We start from the raw sequence: 24,815 nt of genomic DNA on the forward strand, positions 1-24,815 counted from the left end.
TTCTTTATATATGACAGTATAGGACCAGACTATTCTTTATATATGACAGTATAGGACCAGACTATTCTTTATATATGACAGTATAGGACCAGACTATTCTTTATATATGACAGTATAGGACCAGACTATTCTTTATATATGACAGTATAGGACCAGACTATTCTTTATATATGACAGTATATGACCAGACTATTCTTTATATATGACAGTATAGGACCAGACTATTCTTTATATATGACAGTATAGGACCAGACTATTCTTTATGTATGACAGTATAGGACCAGACTATTCTTTATGTATGACAGTATAGGACCAGACTATTCTTTATGACAGTATAGGACCAGACTATTCTTTATATATGACAGTATAGGACCAGACTATTCTTTATATATGACAGTATAGGACCAGACTATTCTTTATATATGACAGTATAGGACCAGACTATGCTTTATATATGACAGTATATGACCAGACTATTCTTTATATATGACAGTATAGGACCAGACTATTCTTTATATATGACAGTATAGGACCAGACTATGCTTTATATATGACAGTATAGGACCAGACTATTCTTTATATATGACAGTATAGGACCAGACTATTCTTTATGTATGACAGTATAGGACCAGACTATTCTTTATGACAGTATAGGACCAGACTATTCTTTATATATGACAGTATAGGACCAGACTATTCTTTATGTATGACAGTATAGGACCAGACTATTCTTTATATATGACAGTATAGGACCATACTATTCTTTATATATGACAGTATAGGACCAGACTATTCTTTATATATGACAGTATAGGACCAGACTATTCTTTATATATGACAGTATAGGACCAGACTATTCTTTATATGTGACAGTATAGGACCAGACTATTCTTTATATATGACAGTATAGGACCAGACTATGCTTTATATATGACAGTATAGGACCAGACTATTCTTTATATATGACAGTATAGGACCAGACTATTCTTTATATATGACAGTATAGGACCAGACTATTCTTTATATATGACAGTATAGGACCAGACTATTCTTTATGACAGTATAGGACCAGACTATTCTTTATATATGACAGTATAGGACCAGACTATTCTTTATATATGACATTATAGGACCAGACTATTCTTTATGACAGTATAGGACCAGACTATTCTTTATATATGACAGTATAGGACCAGACTATTCTTTATATATGACAGTATAGGACCAGACTATTCTTTATATATGACAGTATAGGACCAGACTATTCTTTATATATGACAGTATAGGACCAGACTATTCTTTATATATGACAGTATAGGACCAGACTATTCTTTATGTATGACAGTATAGGACCAGACTATTCTTTATATATGACAGTATAGGACCAGACTATTCTTTATATATGACAGTATAGGACCAGACTATTCTTTATATATGACAGTATAGGACCAGACTATTCTTTATATATGACAGTATAGGACCAGACTATTCTTTATATATGACAGTATAGGACCAGACTATTCTTTATATATGACAGTATAGGACCAGACTATTCTTTATATGTGACAGTATAGGACCAGACTATTCTTTATATATGACAGTATAGGACCAGACTATGCTTTATATATGACAGTATAGGACCAGACTATTCTTTATATATGACAGTATAGGACCAGACTATTCTTTATATATGACAGTATAGGACCAGACTATTCTTTATATATGACAGTATAGGACCAGACTATTCTTTATATATGACAGTATAGGACCAGACTATGCTTTATATATGACAGTATAGGACCAGACTATTCTTTATATATGACAGTATAGGACCAGACTATGCTTTATATATGACAGTATAGGACCAGACTATTCTTTATATATGACAGTATAGGACCAGACTATTCTTTATGTATGACAGTATAGGACCAGACTATTCTTTATGTATGACAGTATAGGACCAGACTATTCTTTATGACAGTATAGGACCAGACTATTCTTTATATATGACAGTATAGGACCAGACTATTCTTTATGTATGACAGTATAGGACCAGACTATTCTTTATATATGACAGTATAGGACCAGACTATTCTTTATATATGACAGTATAGGACCAGACTATTCTTTATATATGACAGTATAGGACCAGACTATTCTTTATATATGACAGTATAGGACCAGACTATTCTTTATATGTGACAGTATAGGACCAGACTATTCTTTATATATGACAGTATAGGACCAGACTATGCTTTATATATGACAGTATAGGACCAGACTATTCTTTATATATGACAGTATAGGACCAGACTATTCTTTATATATGACAGTATAGGACCAGACTATTCTTTATATATGACAGTATAGGACCAGACTATTCTTTATGACAGTATAGGACCAGACTATTCTTTATATATGACAGTATAGGACCAGACTATTCTTTATATATGACAGTATAGGACCAGACTATTCTTTATGACAGTATAGGACCAGACTATTCTTTATATGTGACAGTATAGGACCAGACTATTCTTTATATATGACAGTATAGGACCAGACTATTCTTTATATATGACAGTATAGGACCAGACTATTCTTTATATATGACAGTATAGGACCAGACTATTCTTTATATATGACAGTATAGGACCAGACTATTCTTTATATATGACAGTATAGGACCAGACTATTCTTTATATGTGACAGTATAGGACCAGACTATTCTTTATATATGACAGTATAGGACCAGACTATGCTTTATATATGACAGTATAGGACCAGACTATTCTTTATATATGACAGTATAGGACCAGACTATTCTTTATATATGACAGTATAGGACCAGACTATTCTTTATGACAGTATAGGACCAGACTATGCTTTATATATGACAGTATAGGACCAGACTATTCTTTATGTATGACAGTATAGGACCAGACTATTCTTTATATATGACAGTATAGGACCAGACTATTCTTTATATATGACAGTATAGGACCAGACTATTCTTTATATATGACAGTATAGGACCAGACTATTCTTTATATATGACAGTATAGGACCAGACTATTATTTATATATGACAGTATAGGACCAGACTATTCTTTATATATGACAGTATAGGACCAGACTATTCTTTATATATGACAGTATAGGACCAGACTATTCTTTATATATGACAGTATAGGACCAGACTATTCTTTATATATGACAGTATAGGACCAGACTATTCTTTATATATGACAGTATAGGACCAGACTATTCTTTATATGTGACAGTATAGGACCAGACTATTCTTTATATATGACAGTATAGGACCAGACTATTCTTTATATATGACAGTATAGGACCAGACTATTCTTTATATATGACAGTATAGGACCAGACTATTCTTTATATATGACAGTATAGGACCAGACTATTCTTTATATATGACAGTATAGGACCAGACTATTCTTTATATATGACAGTATAGGACCAGACTATGCTTTATATATGACAGTATAGGACCAGACTATTCTTTATATGTGACAGTATAGGACCAGACTATTCTTTATATGTGACAGTATAGGACCAGACTATTCTTTATATATGACAGTATAGGACCAGACTATTCTTTATATATGACAGTATAGGACCAGACTATTCTTTATATATGACAGTATAGGACCAGACTATTCTTTATATATGACAGTATAGGACCATACTATTCTTTATATATGACAGTATAGGACCAGACTATTCTTTATATATGACAGTATAGGACCAGACTATTCTTTATGACAGTATAGGACCAGACTATTCTTTATATATGACAGTATAGGACCAGACTATTCTTTATATATGACAGTATAGGACCAGACTATTCTTTATGACAGTATAGGACCAGACTATTCTTTATATATGACAGTATAGGACCAGACTATTCTTTATATATGACAGTATAGGACCAGACTATTCTTTATGTATGACAGTATAGGACCAGACTATTCTTTATATATGACAGTATAGGACCAGACTATTCTTTATATATGACAGTATAGGACCAGACTATTCTTTATATATGACAGTATAGGACCAGACTATTCTTTATATATGACAGTATAGGACCAGACTATTCTTTATATATGACAGTATAGGACCAGACTATTCTTTATATATGACAGTATAGGACCAGACTATTCTTTATATGTGACAGTATAGGACCAGACTATTCTTTATATATGACAGTATAGGACCAGACTATGCTTTATATATGACAGTATAGGACCAGACTATTCTTTATATATGACAGTATAGGACCAGACTATTCTTTATATATGACAGTATAGGACCAGACTATTCTTTATATATGACAGTATAGGACCAGACTATTCTTTATATATGACAGTATAGGACCAGACTATGCTTTATATATTACAGTATAGGACCAGACTATTCTTTATATATGACAGTATAGGACCAGACTATGCTTTATATATGACAGTATAGGACCAGACTATTCTTTATATATGACAGTATAGGACCAGACTATTCTTTATGTATGACAGTATAGGACCAGACTATTCTTTATGGATGACAGTATAGGACCAGACTATTCTTTATGACAGTATAGGACCAGACTATTCTTTATATATGACAGTATAGGACCAGACTATTCTTTATGTATGACAGTATAGGACCAGACTATTCTTTATATATGACAGTATAGGACCAGACTATTCTTTATATATGACAGTATAGGACCAGACTATTCTTTATATATGACAGTATAGGACCAGACTATTCTTTATATGTGACAGTATAGGACCAGACTATTCTTTATATATGACAGTATAGGACCAGACTATGCTTTATATATGACAGTATAGGACCAGACTATTCTTTATATATGACAGTATAGGACCAGACTATTCTTTATATATGACAGTATAGGACCAGACTATTCTTTATATATGACAGTATAGGACCAGACTATTCTTTATGACAGTATAGGACCAGACTATTCTTTATACATGACAGTATAGGACCAGACTATTCTTTATATATGACAGTATAGGACCAGACTATTCTTTATGACAGTATAGGACCAGACTATTCTTTATATATGACAGTATAGGACCAGACTATTCTTTATATATGACAGTATAGGACCAGACTATTCTTTATATATGACAGTATAGGACCAGACTATTCTTTATGACAGTATAGGACCAGACTATTCTTTATATATGACAGTATAGGACCAGACTATTCTTTATATATGACAGTATAGGACCAGACTATTCTTTATATATGACAGTATAGGACCAGACTATTCTTTATATATGACAGTATAGGACCAGACTATGCTTTATATATGACAGTATAGGACCAGACTATTCTTTATATATGACAGTATAGGACCAGACTATTCTTTATATATGACAGTATAGGACCAGACTATTCTTTATATATGACAGTATAGGACCAGACTATTCTTTATGACAGTATAGGACCAGACTATTCTTTATACATGACAGTATAGGACCAGACTATTCTTTATATATGACAGTATAGGACCAGACTATTCTTTATGACAGTATAGGACCAGACTATTCTTTATATATGACAGTATAGGACCAGACTATTCTTTATATATGACAGTATAGGACCAGACTATTCTTTATATATGACAGTATAGGACCAGACTATTCTTTATATATGACAGTATAGGACCAGACTATTCTTTATATATGACAGTATAGGACCAGACTATTCTTTATATATGACAGTATAGGACCAGACTATTCTTTATGTATGACAGTATAGGACCAGACTATTCTTTATATATGACAGTATAGGACCAGACTATTCTTTATATATGACAGTATAGGACCAGACTATTCTTTATATATGACAGTATAGGACCAGACTATTCTTTATATATGACAGTATAGGACCAGACTATTCTTTATATATGACAGTATAGGACCAGACTATGCTTTATATATGACAGTATAGGACCAGACTATGCTTTATATATGACAGTATAGGACCAGACTATGCTTTATATATGACAGTATAGGACCAGACTATTCTTTATGTATGACAGTATAGGACCAGACTATTCTTTATGTATGACAGTATAGGACCAGACTATTCTTTATGTATGACAGTATAGGACCAGACTATTCTTTATGACAGTATAGGACCAGACTATTCTTTATATATGACAGTATAGGACCAGACTATTCTTTATATATGACAGTATAGGACCAGACTATTCTTTATATATGACAGTATAGGACCAGACTATTCTTTATATGTGACAGTATAGGACCAGACTATTCTTTATATATGACAGTATAGGACCAGACTATGCTTTATATATGACAGTATAGGACCAGACTATTCTTTATATATGACAGTATAAGACCAGACTATTCTTTATATATGACAGTATAGGACCAGACTATTCTTTATATATGACAGTATAGGACCAGACTATTCTTTATATATGACAGTATAGGACCAGACTATGCTTTATATATGACAGTATAGGACCAGACTATTCTTTATATATGACAGTATAGGACCAGACTATGCTTTATATATGACAGTATAGGACCAGACTATTCTTTATATATGACAGTATAGGACCAGACTATTCTTTATGTATGACAGTATAGGACCAGACTATTCTTTATGGATGACAGTATAGGACCAGACTATTCTTTATGACAGTATAGGACCAGACTATTCTTTATATATGACAGTATAGGACCAGACTATTCTTTATGTATGACAGTATAGGACCAGACTATTCTTTATATATGACAGTATAGGACCAGACTATTCTTTATATATGACAGTATAGGACCAGCCTATTCTTTATATATGACAGTATAGGACCAGACTATTCTTTATATATGACAGTATAGGACCAGACTATTCTTTATATGTGACAGTATAGGACCAGACTATTCTTTATATATGACAGTATAGGACCAGACTATTCTTTATGTATGACAGTATAGGACCAGACTATTCTTTATGTATGGCAGTATAGGACCAGACTATTCTTTATGTATGACAGTATAGGACCAGACTATTCTTTATGACAGTATAGGACCAGACTATTCTTTATATATGACAGTATAGGACCAGACTATTCTTTATATATGACAGTATAGGACCAGACTATTCTTTATATATGACAGTATAGGACCAGACTATTCTTTATATGTGACAGTATAGGACCAGACTATTCTTTATATATGACAGTATAGGACCAGACTATGCTTTATATATGACAGTATAGGACCAGACTATTCTTTATATATGACAGTATAGGACCAGACTATTCTTTATATATGACAGTATAGGACCAGACTATTCTTTATATATGACAGTATAGGACCAGACTATTCTTTATATATGACAGTATAGGACCAGACTATGCTTTATATATGACAGTATAGGACCAGACTATTCTTTATATATGACAGTATAGGACCAGACTATGCTTTATATATGACAGTATAGGACCAGACTATTCTTTATATATGACAGTATAGGACCAGACTATTCTTTATGTATGACAGTATAGGACCAGACTATTCTTTATGGATGACAGTATAGGACCAGACTATTCTTTATGACAGTATAGGACCAGACTATTCTTTATATATGACAGTATAGGACCAGACTATTCTTTATGTATGACAGTATAGGACCAGACTATTCTTTATATATGACAGTATAGGACCAGACTATTCTTTATATATGACAGTATAGGACCAGACTATTCTTTATATATGACAGTATAGGACCAGACTATTCTTTATATATGACAGTATAGGACCAGACTATTCTTTATATGTGACAGTATAGGACCAGACTATTCTTTATATATGACAGTATAGGACCAGACTATGCTTTATATATGACAGTATAGGACCAGACTATTCTTTATATATGACAGTATAGGACCAGACTATTCTTTATATATGACAGTATAGGACCAGACTATTCTTTATATATGACAGTATAGGACCAGACTATTCTTTATATATGACAGTATAGGACCAGACTATTCTTTATATATGACAGTATAGGACCAGACTATTCTTTATACATGACAGTATAGGACCAGACTATTCTTTATATATGACAGTATAGGACCAGACTATTCTTTATGACAGTATAGGACCAGACTATTCTTTATATATGACAGTATAGGACCAGACTATTCTTTATATATGACAGTATAGGACCAGACTATTCTTTATATATGACAGTATAGGACCAGACTATTCTTTATATATGACAGTATAGGACCAGACTATTCTTTATATATGACAGTATAGGACCAGACTATTCTTTATGTATGACAGTATAGGACCAGACTATTCTTTATATATGACAGTATAGGACCAGACTATTCTTTATATATGACGGTATAGGACCAGACTATTCTTTATATATGACAGTATAGGACCAGACTATTCTTTATATATGACAGTATAGGACCAGACTATTCTTTATATATGACAGTATAGGACCAGACTATTCTTTATATATGACAGTATAGGACCAGACTATTCTTTATATATGACAGTATAGGACCAGACTATTCTTTATATATGACAGTATAGGACCAGACTATTATTTATATATGACAGTATAGGACCAGACTATTATTTATATATGACAGTATAGGACCAGACTATTCTTTATATATGACAGTATAGGACCAGACTATTCTTTATATATGACAGTATAGGACCAGACTATTCTTTATATATGACAGTATAGGACCAGACTATTCTTTATATATGACAGTATAGGACCAGACTATTCTTTATATATGACAGTATAGGACCAGACTATTCTTTATATATGACAGTATAGGACCAGACTATTCTTTATATATGACAGTATAGGACCAGACTATTCTTTATATGTGACAGTATAGGACCAGACTATTCTTTATATGTGACAGTATAGGACCAGACTAATCTTTATATATGACAGTATAGGACCAGACTATTCTTTATATATGACAGTATAGGACCAGACTATTCTTTATATATGACAGTATAGGACCAGACTATTCTTTATATATGACAGTATAGGACCAGACTATGCTTTATATATGACAGTATAGGACCAGACTATTCTTTATATATGACAGTATAGGACCAGACTATTCTTTATATATGACAGTATAGGACCAGACTATTCTTTATATATGACAGTATAGGACCAGACTATGCTTTATATATGACAGTATAGGACCAGACTATTCTTTATATGTGACAGTATAGGACCAGACTATTCTTTATATGTGACAGTATAGGACCAGACTATTCTTTATATATGACAGTATAGGACCAGACTATTCGTTATATATGACAGTATAGGACCAGACTATTCTTTATATATGACAGTATAGGACCAGACTATTCTTTATATATGACAGTATAGGACCAGACTATTCTTTATGACAGTATAGGACCAGACTATTCTTTATATATGACAGTATAGGACCAGACTATTCTTTATATATGACAGTATAGGACCAGACTATTCTTTATATGTGACAGTATAGGACCAGACTATTCTTTATGACAGTATAGGACCAGACTATTCTTTATATATGACAGTATAGGACCAGACTATTCTTTATATATGACAGTATAGGACCAGACTATTCTTTATATATGACAGTATAGGACCAGACTATTCTTTATATATGACAGTATAGGACCAGACTATTCTTTATATATGACAGTATAGGACCAGACTATTCTTTATGTATGACAGTATAGGACCAGACTATTCTTTATATATGACAGTATAGGACCAGACTATTCTTTATATATGACAGTATAGGACCAGACTATTCTTTATATATGACAGTATAGGACCAGACTATTCTTTATATATGACAGTATAGGACCAGACTATTCTTTATATATGACAGTATAGGACCAGACTATTCTTTATATGTGACAGTATAGGACCAGACTATTCTTTATATATGACAGTATAGGACCAGACTATGCTTTATATATGACAGTATAGGACCAGACTATTCTTTATATATGACAGTATAGGACCAGACTATTCTTTATATATGACAGTATAGGACCAGACTATTCTTTATATATGACAGTATAGGACCAGACTATTCTTTATATATGACAGTATAGGACCAGACTATGCTTTATATATGACAGTATAGGACCAGACTATTCTTTATATATGACAGTATAGGACCAGACTATGCTTTATATATGACAGTATAGGACCAGACTATTCTTTATATATGACAGTATAGGACCAGACTATTCTTTATGGATGACAGTATAGGACCAGACTATTCTTTATGGATGACAGTATAGGACCAGACTATTCTTTATGACAGTATAGGACCAGACTATTCTTTATATATGACAGTATAGGACCAGACTATTCTTTATGTATGACAGTATAGGACCAGACTATTCTTTATATATTATAGGACCAGACTATTCTTTATATATGACAGTATAGGACCAGACTATTCTTTATATATGACAGTATAGGACCAGACTATTCTTTATATATGACAGTATAGGACCAGACTATTCTTTATATGTGACAGTATAGGACCAGACTATTCTTTATATATGACAGTATAGGACCAGACTATGCTTTATATATGACAGTATAGGACCAGACTATTCTTTATATATGACAGTATAGGACCAGACTATTCTTTATATATGACAGTATAGGACCAGACTATTCTTTATGACAGTATAGGACCAGACTATTCTTTATATATGACAGTATAGGACCAGACTATTCTTTATATATGACAGTATAGGACCAGACTATTCTTTATATATGACAGTATAGGACCAGACTATTCTTTATATGTGACAGTATAGGACCAGACTATTCTTTATATATGACAGTATAGGACCAGACTATTCTTTATATATGACAGTATAGGACCAGACTATTCTTTATATATGACAGTATAGGACCAGACTATTCTTTATATATGACAGTATAGGACCAGACTATGCTTTATATATGACAGTATAGGACCAGACTATTCTTTATATATGACAGTATAGGACCAGACTATTCTTTATATATGACAGTATAGGACCAGACTATTCTTTATATATGACAGTATAGGACCAGACTATGCTTTATATATGACAGTATAGGACCAGACTATTCTTTATATGTGACAGTATAGGACCAGACTATTCTTTATATGTGACAGTATAGGACCAGACTATTCTTTATATGTGACAGTATAGGACCAGACTATTCTTTATATATGACAGTATAGGACCAGACTATTCTTTATATATGACAGTATAGGACCAGACTATTCTTTATATATGACAGTATAGGACCAGACTATTCTTTATATGTGACAGTATAGGACCAGACTATTCTTTATATATGACAGTATAGGACCAGACTATTCTTTATATATGACAGTATAGGACCAGACTATTCTTTATATATGACAGTATAGGACCAGACTATTCTTTATGGATGCCAGTATAGGACCAGACTATTCTTTATGGATGACAGTATAGGACCAGACTATTCTTTATGACAGTATAGGACCAGACTATTCTTTATATATGACAGTATAGGACCAGACTATTCTTTATGTATGACAGTATAGGACCAGACTATTCTTTATATATGACAGTATAGGACCAGACTATTCTTTATATATGACAGTATAGGACCAGACTATTCTTTATATATGACAGTATAGGACCAGACTATTCTTTATATATGACAGTATAGGACCAGACTATTCTTTATATGTGACAGTATAGGACCAGACTATTCTTTATATATGACAGTATAGGACCAGACTATGCTTTATATATGACAGTATAGTACCAGACTATTCTTTATATATGACAGTATAGGACCAGACTATTCTTTATATATGACAGTATAGGACCAGACTATTCTTTATGACAGTATAGGACCAGACTATTCTTTATATATGACAGTATAGGACCAGACTATTCTTTATATATGACAGTATAGGACCAGACTATTCTTTATATATGACAGTATAGGACCAGACTATTCTTTATATATGACAGTATAGGACCAGACTATTCTTTATATATGACAGTATAGGACCAGACTATTCTTTATATGTGACAGTATAGGACCAGACTATTCTTTATATATGACAGTATAGGACCAGACTATGCTTTATATATGACAGTATAGGACCAGACTATTCTTTATATATGACAGTATAGGACCAGACTATTCTTTATATATGACAGTATAGGACCAGACTATTCTTTATGACAGTATAGGACCAGACTATTCTTTATATATGACAGTATAGGACCAGACTATTCTTTATATATGACAGTATAGGACCAGACTATTCTTTATATATGACAGTATAGGACCAGACTATTCTTTATATGTGACAGTATAGGACCAGACTATTCTTTATATATGACAGTATAGGACCAGACTATTCTTTATATATGACAGTATAGGACCAGACTATTCTTTATATATGACAGTATAGGACCAGACTATTCTTTATATATGACAGTATAGGACCAGACTATGGTTTATATATGACAGTATAGGACCAGACTATTCTTTATATATGACAGTATAGGACCAGACTATTCTTTATATATGACAGTATAGGACCAGACTATTCTTTATATATGACAGTATAGGACCAGACTATGCTTTATATATGACAGTATAGGACCAGACTATTCTTTATATGTGACAGTATAGGACCAGACTATTCTTTATATGTGACAGTATAGGACCAGACTATTCTTTATATGTGACAGTATAGGACCAGACTATTCTTTATATATGACAGTATAGGACCAGACTATTCTTTATATATGACAGTATAGGACCAGACTATTCTTTATATGTGACAGTATAGGACCAGACTATTCTTTATATATGACAGTATAGGACCAGACTATTCTTTATATATGACAGTATAGGACCAGACTATTCTTTATATATGACAGTATAGGACCAGACTATTCTTTATATATGACAGTATAGGACCAGACTATGCTTTATATATGACAGTATAGGACCAGACTATTCTTTATATATGACAGTATAGGACCAGACTATTCTTTATATATGACAGTATAGGACCAGACTATTCTTTATATATGACAGTATAGGACCAGACTATGCTTTATATATGACAGTATAGGACCAGACTATTCTTTATATGTGACAGTATAGGACCAGACTATTCTTTATATGTGACAGTATAGGACCAGACTATTCTTTATATGTGACAGTATAGGACCAGACTATTCTTTATATATGACAGTATAGGACCAGACTATTCTTTATATATGACAGTATAGGACCAGACTATTCTTTATATATGACAGTATAGGACCAGACTATTCTTTATATGTGACAGTATAGGACCAGACTATTCTTTATATATGACAGTATAGGACCAGACTATTCTTTATATATGACAGTATAGGACCAGACTATTCTTTATATATGACAGTATAGGACCAGACTATTCTTTATATATGACAGTATAGGACCAGACTATTCTTTATATATGACAGTATAGGACCAGACTATTCTTTATATATGACAGTATAGGACCAGACTATTCTTTATATATGACAGTATAGGACCAGACTATTCTTTATATATGACAGTATAGGACCAGACTATTCTTTATATATGCCAGTATAGGACCAGACTATTCTTTATGTATGACAGTATAGGACCAGACTATTCTTTATATATGACAGTATAGGACCAGACTATTCTTTATATATGACAGTATAGGACCAGACTATTCTTTATATATGACAGTATAGGACCAGACTATTCTTTATATATGACAGTATAGGACCAGACTATTCTTTATATATGACAGTATAGGACCAGACTATTCTTTATATATGACAGTATAGGACCAGACTATGCTTTATATATGACAGTATAGGACCAGACTATTCTTTATATATGACAGTATAGGACCAGACTGAGGACCAGACTATTCTTTATATATGACAGTATAGGACCAGACTATGCTTTATATATGACAGTATAGGACCAGACTATTCTTTATATATGACAGTATAGGACCAGACTATTCTTTATATATGACAGTATAGGACCAGACTATTCTTTATATATGACAGTATAGGACCAGACTATTCTTTATATATGACAGTATAGGACCAGACTATTCTTTATATATGACAGTATAGGACCAGACTATTCTTTATATATGACAGTATAGGACCAGACTATTCTTTATATATGACAGTATAGGACCAGACTATTCTTTATATATGACAGTATAGGACCAGACTATGCTTTATATATGACAGTATAGGACCAGACTATTCTTTATATATGACAGTATAGGACCAGACTATGCTTTATATATGACAGTATAGGACCAGACTATTCTTTATATATGACAGTATAGGACCAGACTATGCTTTATATATGACAGTATAGGACCAGACTATGCTTTATATATGACAGTATAGGACCAGACTATGCTTTATATATGACAGTATAGGACCAGACTATTCTTTATATATGACAGTATAGGACCAGACTATTCTTTATATATGACAGTATAGGACCAGACTATGCTTTATATATGACAGTATAGGACCAGACTATTCTTTATATATGACAGTATAGGACCAGACTATTCTTTATATATGACAGTATAGGACCAGACTATTCTTTATATATGACAGTATAGGACCAGACTATTCTTTATATATGACAGTATAGGACCAGACTATTCTTTATATATGACAGTATAGGACCAGACTATTCTTTATATATGACAGTATAGGACCAGACTATTCTTTATATATGACAGTATAGGACCAGACTATGCTTTATATATGACAGTATAGGACCAGACTATTCTTTATATATGACAGTATAGGACCAGACTATTCTTTATATATGACAGTATAGGACCAGACTATTCTTTATATATGACAGTATAGGACCAGACTATTCTTTATATATGACAGTATAGGACCAGACTATGCTTTATATATGACAGTATAGGACCAGACTATTCTTTATATATGACAGTATAGGACCAGACTATGCTTTATATATGACAGTATAGGACCAGACTATTCTTTATATATGACAGTATAGGACCAGACTATTCTTTATATATGACAGTATAGGACCAGACTATTCTTTATATGTGACAGTATAGGACCAGACTATTCTTTATATGTGACAGTATAGGACCAGACTATGCTTTATATATGACAGTATAGGACCAGACTATTCTTTATATATGACAGTATAGGACCAGACTATTCTTTATATATGACAGTATAGGACCAGACTATTCTTTATACATGACAGTATAGGACCAGACTATTCTTTATATATGACAGTATAGGACCAGACTATTCTTTATATATGACAGTATAGGACCAGACTATTCTTTATATATGACAGTATAGGACCAGACTATTCTTTATGACAGTATAGGACCAGACTATTCTTTATATATGACAGTATAGGACCAGACTATGCTTTATATATGACAGTATAGGACCAGACTATGCTTTATATATGACAGTATAGGACCAGACTATGCTTTATATATGACAGTATAGGACCAGACTATTCTTTATATATGACAGTATAGGACCAGACTATTCTTTATATATGACAGTATAGGACCAGACTATGCTTTATATATGACAGTATAGGACCAGACTATTCTTTATATATGACAGTATAGGACCAGACTATTCTTTATATATGACAGTATAGGACCAGACTATTCTTTATATATGACAGTATAGGACCAGACTATTCTTTATATATGACAGTATATGACCAGACTATTCTTTATATATGACAGTATAGGACCAGACTATTCTTTATATATGACAGTATAGGACCAGACTATTCTTTATATATGACAGTATAGGACCAGACTATTCTTTATATATGACAGTATAGGACCAGACTATTCTTTATATATGACAGTATAGGACCAGACTATGCTTTATATATGACAGTATAGGACCAGACTATTCTTTATATATGACAGTATAGGACCAGATTATTCTTTATATATGACAGTATAGGACCAGACTATTCTTTATGACAGTATAGGACCAGCCTATTCTTTATATATGACAGTATAGGACCAGACTATGCTTTATATATGACAGTATAGGACCAGACTATTCTTTATATATGACAGTATAGGACCAGACTATTCTTTATATATGACAGTATAGGACCAGACTATGCTTTATATATGACAGTATAGGACCAGACTATTCTTTATATATGACAGTATAGGACCAGACTATTCTTTATATATGACAGTATAGGACCAGACTGTTCTTTATATATGACAGTATAGGACCAGACTATGCTTTATATATGACAGTATAGGGCCAGACTATGCTTTATATATGACAGTATAGGACCAGACTATTCTTTATATATGACAGTATAGGACCAGACTATTCTTTATATATGACAGTATAGGACCAGACTATTCTTTATATATGACAGTATAGGACCAGACTATTCTTTATATATGACAGTATAGGACCAGACTATTCTTTATATATGACAGTATAGGACCAGACTATTCTTTATATATGACAGTATAGGACCAGACTATTCTTTATATATGACAGTATAGGACCAGACTATTCTTTATGACAGTATAGGACCAGACTATTCTTTATATATGACAGTATAGGACCAGACTATGCTTTATATATGACAGTATAGGACCAGACTATGCTTTATGACAGTATAGGACCAGACTATTCTTTATATATGACAGTATAGGACCAGACTATTCTTTATATATGACAGTATAGGACCAGACTATGCTTTATATATGACATTATAGGACCAGACTATGCTTTATATATGACATTATAGGACCAGACTATGCTTTATATATGACAGTATATGGCCACTGTTGGCCACTGGAAACGCTACGCCTTCCATTTGAGGGACAGAGATTGTCGTTGCCCTTGGTTACCCATTGTCGAGCTATTGCTCTATACATGAACTTTTTACTCATTGCATTTGACTATTTACTCTGTATAGCAATACAAATGCATTACTTGGCAAGCCTTCCTGTTGAAGAAAGGAACAGATAAATATAAAATGTATAATGTCCTTACATCCTGCCAGATGAGTGCTTAGTCTATAAACCTGTTAGACTGAAAAGCTTCACATAATTATTTTCTTCTTTCAAGTTGGTGAAAGGGGCTGGTCACTCATTGGATGACTGTTGTGACAGTGTGTGATTCTGGGTTAGCCTAGTTTAATCGGGTTGCACGGCCAAATAATGGGTATTTGAAACTTGTGTAAAACTCTATGGAAACTAAATGGTTCCATCTTCTCTACGGTACTTCAAGGTGGTGGGTGGTCCCCATGGTGACAAGGACAAGATGGTGGCTGCGGCCTCCGAAAGCAATATCATTCTCTGGAACATCCAAGATGGAGGCAGTGGCAGCGAGATAGGTACGGTCTGGGAGAAGTGGGTGAATGTTCAGGTAGGGTTGGGGTTTAGAAGAAAATTAGAAGAAGATTACTTTATTGTCAATGTACACAAGGCAATTGAAATATGTCTTTTTGCATATCCCTCCTAGTAGTTACACATACACACAGTCCCCCAAACATACTGTATGCATTTCATCAGAGAGGTCAAAGTGCAGGGTTGCCTGCAGTGCAGCACCCCTGGAGCAGTTTTGGGGTTCAGCGCCTTGCTCAAGGGCATGTAGGCAGATATGGTGGATACTATAGATGTAATACCAGCCACCCTTCAGTCACCAGCTCACAGCTGGAATACACCCTCCTGTTGGTGCTGGCGATGATCTCTTCTTCAGGTGTGTTTAGTTGTGGCGTGCTGTAGGGCTGACCCCTATTAATCGATTAGTCGACCAATCGGTCGAAAGGAGCCGTAGTCGACTGGCCAACCTCTTAGTCCAGGGGTCGGCAACCTGCGGCCTCGAGGCCGCATGCGACTCTTTAGCCAATCAGCTGCGGCTCCCTGGCAAAATTTTTTTTTTTTTACTTTTTTATTTATTTTCTTTTCTTATTTTGGAGATCGATGTCATACTGTGACACTGAAATGAAAAAAATATTTCATCAACTAAGATATTTAGTCAACAAAAGGCTTACCTGTATGCCTGATATGTGGTGCGAAATTTGCGAACAATGAAAAATTTACTTTTTATTTTATAGATTTTCCACAAATAAGGGAAGGACTCTAATAGAGCTGCATAGTTCAGGGTTTTATTTCAAAGTAGGTCTACAGATGCCAGTGTTTTTTCTCCTTTTCTGTGTTTTATTTCAAAGTAGGTCTACATGGTATTCTTTTTTCAAAGTGGACTACTTTCTATTTTATAAATGTTCCACAAATAAGGGAAGGACTCAAATATACCTGAATAGTTCAGGGTTTTATTTCAAAGTCGGTCTACAGACACCAGTGTTTTGTCTCCTCTTCTGTGTTTTATAAAAAAATAGGTCTACACAGCCAGTCTTTTTTCTCCTCTCCATAAGTGTTTGAGGTTTTCCTTTGTTATAACAGGTAAAAACAGCAATTAAAAAGTCAAACATTTTCTTTTTGTTGCTTTATAATCCCATTAATGCAACAAACTGTGTGCTATAAGTATAAAGTATAATAAATCGCAAATTACTTTGGGTATGCAATTGTCATGTGTTTTATGCTAAATGTGGGGTATGCTTGGGGATATATAAAACGTTATACACTGTGTTATCTTCATTTTAAGGGTAAATAGGTTGTGCGGCTCCCTGAGCATTTTATTTTGTGGGACGGGGGAAAAGTGGCTCTTTTGATAGTAAAGGTTGCTGACCCCTGTCTTAGTCGAATATAATAATAAAAAAAATAAAAAAATATATATATACATTTTAAATTTTTTATTTTTTTTTATCATTCTTTCCAAAAGAAAAGAGGCCTAGAAGCGTGGCTAACGCTAATGGCACGCATACCAGAGGCTAACTGCCTACGAAAACAGGCACAGAGGCACTGAAAGAGGATTTCACCCATCTAATGAACAGACTAGACAAATATCAAGATGTATCCATCAGTGGACCAATTGCATGCTTTTGCAGAGGACAAGAAGCCTTCAGTCGACTCCTTCAGACATTAAGCACCCCCCACAAAAAAAGAAAAAGCTAATTTTGGCCAATCCTAGTCGACCATCCAAATCCTAGCGTGCTGGTGGATCTCTTCTTCAGGTGTGTTTAGTCCAGACGTGCTGGTGGATGATCTCTTCTTCAGGTGTGTTTAGTCGTGGCGTGCTGGTGGATGATCGCTTCTTCAGGTGTGTTTAGTCGTGGCGTGCTGGTGGATGATCTCTTCTTCAGGTGTGTTTAGTCCAGATGTGCTGGTGGATGATCTCTTCTTCAGGTGTGTTTAGTCGTGGCGTGCCGGTGGATGATCTCTTCTTCAGGTGTGTTTAGTCGTGGCGTGCTGGTGGATGATCTCTTCTTCAGGTGTGTTTAGTCCAGATGTGCTGGTGGATGATCTCTTCTTCAGGTGTGTTTAGTCGTGGCGTGCTGGTGGATGATCTCTTCTTCAGGTGTGTTTAGTCGTGGCGTGCTGGTGGATGATCTCTTCTTCTTTCCTCAGGTGTGTTTAGTCTTGGCGTGCCGGTGGATGATCTCTTCTTCATTGGTAATCAGCTGGTTGCCACCAGTCACACAGGGAAGGTCGGGGTGTGGAACGCTGTCACCCAGCACTGGCAGGTAGGTGTGCATGTGTGTCGGTGTGTCCTTGAAACAAATAAAATAATCTACCAGTGCAGCAGTAAGCAAATATCTAGGGTTCTCTCTCTTGATTGGATAAAGTGGGAAGGGATACCAGCAAATGTATTTTTATTTTTTTTACTGCAGAGTGGAGGGACTGGGAGACCAAACGCTCTATATCAGTGATGGCTGTCCGAATGTAGAGCTATTTAACATATTTCAACAGAAAATATCACTTACAGCACCTTTAATGACTATCATACTAAACATATGCTTTGAATTAGTATATGAAAACACATAAGAAGAACCAAAAATGAATCTCTAGTGAAAAGTACATTTAACATGATTAATTTAATATACTAAAAATATACTTTCAGTATAGAAAAAAATATACTTTTTTGCACTTTTTTTTACTATTAAAATATTTGAAATTATGTAGGTATTCACCTATAGCTTTTGTTTATGTCAATTGCACTTAATTGCTCAATTGGAGTTTGTATTTCTTGTTTACCCCTTTTTTTTCTCTTTTTGGTACTCTTCAAGTTCAAGTTCAAGTTCTTTAATAGTTGTCATACAGAAGTACAGAATACTTTCATACAAAATGCTTCTTACTGTTACGCTCCAGAGACTGTGCTAGACAAGATAGTATCAAATAACATAATAACATAATATAGCATGAATTTAGAAGAAGAAAATGAGGTCACAGTGTTCGGTATAGACATATGTACAATGTTCTGAGTTACCATATAATATACAATACACAATACTATGCAGTGTACTAATGTACAGTACTATCTAGTGCAAAGCAGAAATGGGATGAGGTACAATTTACAGTAAGGTGTACGAGTTGTAGTGCAATCCTTCATCCATAAATATAAAGTGTGGGGAGTGGGTGCTACAGTGTGTTTGTTTAAAGTGGGTGTGTGCTATAAGTGTGTGGAGTGGGTGCTACAGTGTGTTTGTTTAAAGTGAGTGTGTGCGTGTGGATGTGTGTGCTATGTGCGTTTGGTGGTTGTTGTTGTGTAGTGTTCATTCATTGTTCGTTTAGCAGCCTGATGGCCTGGGGATAGAAGCTTCTTCTGAGTCTTTCTGTGCTCGCCTTGAGACTCCTGTATCGCTTGCCTGACGGCAGCAGTTCAAAGAGGCAGTTGTTCGGGTGACTGGAGTCTTTAATGATTCTCTTAGCCTTGCCCTTGCAACGCTTGTAGTAAATGTTCTGGAGGGTGGGGAGCCCCCCTCCAATTGTGCGTTCGGCTGAACGTGTCACTCTTTGTAGTCTGCTTTGGTCTTGTGCAGTGCTATTCCCAAACCAGGAGGTGATGTTGCCGGTCAAGATGCTCTCTATTGTACATGAGTAGAAGTTCTTAAGGATCTTCTGGCTGACTTGGAACTTCCTTAGGCGCCTGAGGAAGTAGAGGCGTTGTCGTGCCTTCTTCACAACACTGTTAATGTGTGTGGTCCATGTCAAGTCCTCGGATATGTAGGCTCCGAGGTACTTAAAGCTGTTGACTCTCTCAACCGGTGCCCCGTCGATGCTGAGGGGGCTGTAGTCCTTGACCCCCGACCTCCTGAAGTCCACAATCATCTCCTTTGTTTTGCTGACGTTCAGGGAGAGGCTGTTTTCCTGGCACCATCCCGCCAGGACCTTGACCTCTTCCAGGTAGGCCCTCTCGTCGTTGGCAGAGATCAGGCCCACCACCACTGTGTCGTCAGCAAATTTGACGATTGTATTGCTACTCCGCTGAGCCACACAGTCGTGTGTGTACAGGGAGTAGAGGAGGGGACTCAGAACACAGCCCTGGGGGGCCCCTATGTTGAGGGTGATGGATGAGGAGGTGCAGTTGCCTGCTCTCACCACCTGGGGTCTGCCAGTCAGGAAGTCCAAGACCCACTGGCAGAGGTCATAGCCCAAGCCCAGGTCCCTGAGCTTGGCTATGAGTATGGAGGGGACTATGGTATTGAATGCCGAGCTGTAGTCGATGAATAGCATTCTCACATAGTTCCCCTGCCTCTTGTCCAGGTGTGATGCTGCTGTGTGCAGCACATGGGATATGGCGTCCTCCGTGGACCTGTTGGGGCGGTATGCAAATTGCAGGGGGTCCATGTTGATGGGGAGGGAGGAGCAGATGTAGCCCTTTACTAGCTTCTCGAAGCACTTCATGGCTATGGAGGTGAGAGCTACAGGGCGGTAGTCGTTGAGGCAAGCAGGCTTGGATTTTTTGGGTACAGGGATAATAGTGGACTTCTTCAGGCAGGTGGGGATGACAGCCTGTTCTAAGGACAGGTTAAATATGTCAGTGAATACTGGGGCCAGTTGGTCGGCACAGACTTTTAGGACGCGGCCGGGGATGCCGTCTGGACCTGCTGCCTTCCTGATATTCACTTTTTTAAAGGTCCGCCTCACCTCATGCTCTGTTACCCTGAACACTGCGCCTCCATCAGCAGCCGACCCCCCCCCCCCCCCCCCCATTGCCGAGGCTTGTGAGCTGGTGTTGTTATTACCAGCATCAAACCTCGCATAGAAGGTATTGAGGTCATTTGCTAAGGAGATGTCACTGTTCAGTTTGAGGGAGGCGCCTTTGTAGTCTGTCATCGTTTTGAGCCCCTGCCACATAGCTCTAGAGTCAGCTTGTTCAAACTGGAGTTCAATTTTATCCCTGTAGCGTCGTTTGGCCTCTGACACAGTCCTCCTTACGTTGTATCGCGCCACCTTGTGGTCATTCATGTTGCCTGCCTCTAGGCCGTCGTTGTATGCTTTGGTGCGCTCTCTCAGAGCTTCACGGACGGATTTGTCTACCCAGGGTTTTTGATTTGGGTAAACTTTCATTTTGGTAGTGGGGATTGTTTCTTTCACCCTAGTACAAACATAGTCCAGCACTGTCTCCGTGTAGGCATTAATGTTATCTGTGTCGCGGAACACATTCCAGTCTGTGTTGTGAAACACTGACCGGATCGTATCCTCTGACGTCACATCCCATTTCTGCACCTCTCGCGAGACTACGGGAGTACTTTTAATTTTCTGTCTGTACTTCGGTGTAAGAAAAATTTATGCGTGATCTGACTTACCGAAGCCACTATCAGAATGAGCCTTGTAGCCACCTTTAAATTGCGTGTAACAGTGATCTAGGATGTTACCGCCTCTGGTGTTGCAAGTCACATGCTGATAGAAGTCGGGCAATACCTTTCTCAGATTGGCGCTATTGAAATCTCCCAGAACTAAAATGGCGGCGTTAACATTCGCCTCTTGGATTCTATTTACCTCGTCGTGTAGTCTGGAGAGCGCAACCTTGTTGCTGGTTTCAGCTTGCGGTGGAATATACACTCCGACCAGGACGATCGCCGTTAACTCCCTCGGGAGGAAGAAAGGACGACACTTGATGGTTATATATTCCAGTTCTGGGGAGCAGTGGTTGGATAGTTCCTTCACATTAGTTGGGTCACTCCAATTTTTGTTCAACATGAAGGCAATACCTCCTCCACGTTGTTTACCGGATTCTGCTGTTCTATCCTTGCGGTGAATGAAGAAATGATCGGCCGGTAGGATGGCGTGGTCTGGGACTTCTGGCGCCAGCCACGTCTCGATGAAGCAGAGAACGTTACAGTCCCTAACGTCTCTCTGGAATTGAATCCTTGCTCGGATGTCGTCTAGTTTATTGTCTATTGATTGTACATTGGCTAGCAATATACTGGGTAGTGGTGTCCTGTGCCGCCTGGTTCTCAGCCTGTTACGGACTCCAGCTCTCTTTCCTCGCCGTCTGGGTCCTTTGTCCCTGGGGGCGAGATCCGGTCCTGATGTCCTCAAGATCTCAACGGGCCATTGTTGCGGTTCAGAGAGCTGATCCAGAGAGTAATCCAGTCGGTAAGTTTCCCGTAATCCAATGTCTATTAGTGACTGACGGTCATACACATTAATTGCACCTACTGTTGGTACAGACAAAACTCTTAAAACTATAAATATTAACAAAAGTATGCACAGTCTCGACGGAGCGCACAGACAGGCAGCCGGACGTAGCGGCGCCATCTTTTACTCTTGTTTTTTTTGTATCAATTTTTAGTGCTGCTTATAGTTTTTTGTATATGCTCCCTCTGTACAGCACTTTGTGCCCCTGTGGCTGTTAAAGCGCTTTATAAATAAAGTTGGATTGGATTGGATTTCCTTCTATGTTCAATAGATTTTACAGATTGGATTTGGTTTCCATTTTTAAAGCTGCAATTTATTTATATTTTCTGACCACTAGAGGGCAGCAAAGTGCAAGTAATGTCCTTTCTCCCAAAGCAAAAGGTCTCATCACGTATAATAACTGCCATACTGGCACAATCTTGCAAGACATTTGCTGAAATAAATTATCGTTTTTGTGCATGGATTACTAGATTTAAATGACAATACATACAACTTTCTCTTGGGCATTTTCTAGTTGGTAAGCCTTTAAAGCCTACATAGACAAAGGACGCCTGGACATAGTGTTATATCTTTGCCAATTCTGAGCTTATTTTTTTTATCAGTATCAAGTCTCAAAACCTTTTATGATTCAGGGGAACCTACCCTTTATTTCTGGTGTAGTGTAAAGTCACCATCATACATTACCTTTGTGTGAGCATACAATATATAAAGAAAATAACCGCCCAGTGAGAACATTTTTGAGTGTTGTGTTGAATAACTGCATAGTTTACCAGGGAAGTATTGTTTTTTTCAACATGTAAAGTTCACACACACACACACACACACACACACACACACACACACACACACACACACACACACACACACACACACACACACACACACACACACAAAAAGCCCCTCCATCATAGAGCTCTCCTCCTTTTCTGTTGTGGGCTCCTATCAATGTCCCTCTCTGCATCTTATCCAAATAGCATAGTTACACACATGAATCCATCAACAGGTGATTTTGATTCAAGCTGCACAATAAATTATATAGTTGTCAGGTCACTTCAAACCATAGCTTCAAATGCATCAAATCATT

General features: G+C 35.9%; 1 protein-coding gene across 3 annotated transcripts in view; it reads left to right on the top strand.

Moving 5' to 3' along the window:
• kctd3 (potassium channel tetramerization domain containing 3) overlaps positions 1 to 24,815 on the top strand; it is a 98,445-nt gene that overhangs the window by 27,741 nt on the left and 45,889 nt on the right. For all 3 annotated transcript variants that reach the window (XR_014620858.1, XM_084337912.1, XM_084337913.1), the window contains exons 10-11: positions 17,475 to 17,580; positions 19,715 to 19,830. Coding sequence is in view for 2 of the 3 variants with exons in the window: in XM_084337912.1 (XP_084194038.1) it covers positions 17,475 to 17,580; positions 19,715 to 19,830 (222 nt within the window). In the remaining variant the exon portion in view is untranslated. The remainder of the gene's footprint in view (positions 1 to 17,474; positions 17,581 to 19,714; positions 19,831 to 24,815) is intronic.

This window comes from Notolepis coatsorum, assembly GCF_963971535.1.
Source record: "Notolepis coatsorum genome assembly, chromosome: 2".
NCBI lineage: Eukaryota > Metazoa > Chordata > Actinopteri > Aulopiformes > Paralepididae > Notolepis > Notolepis coatsorum.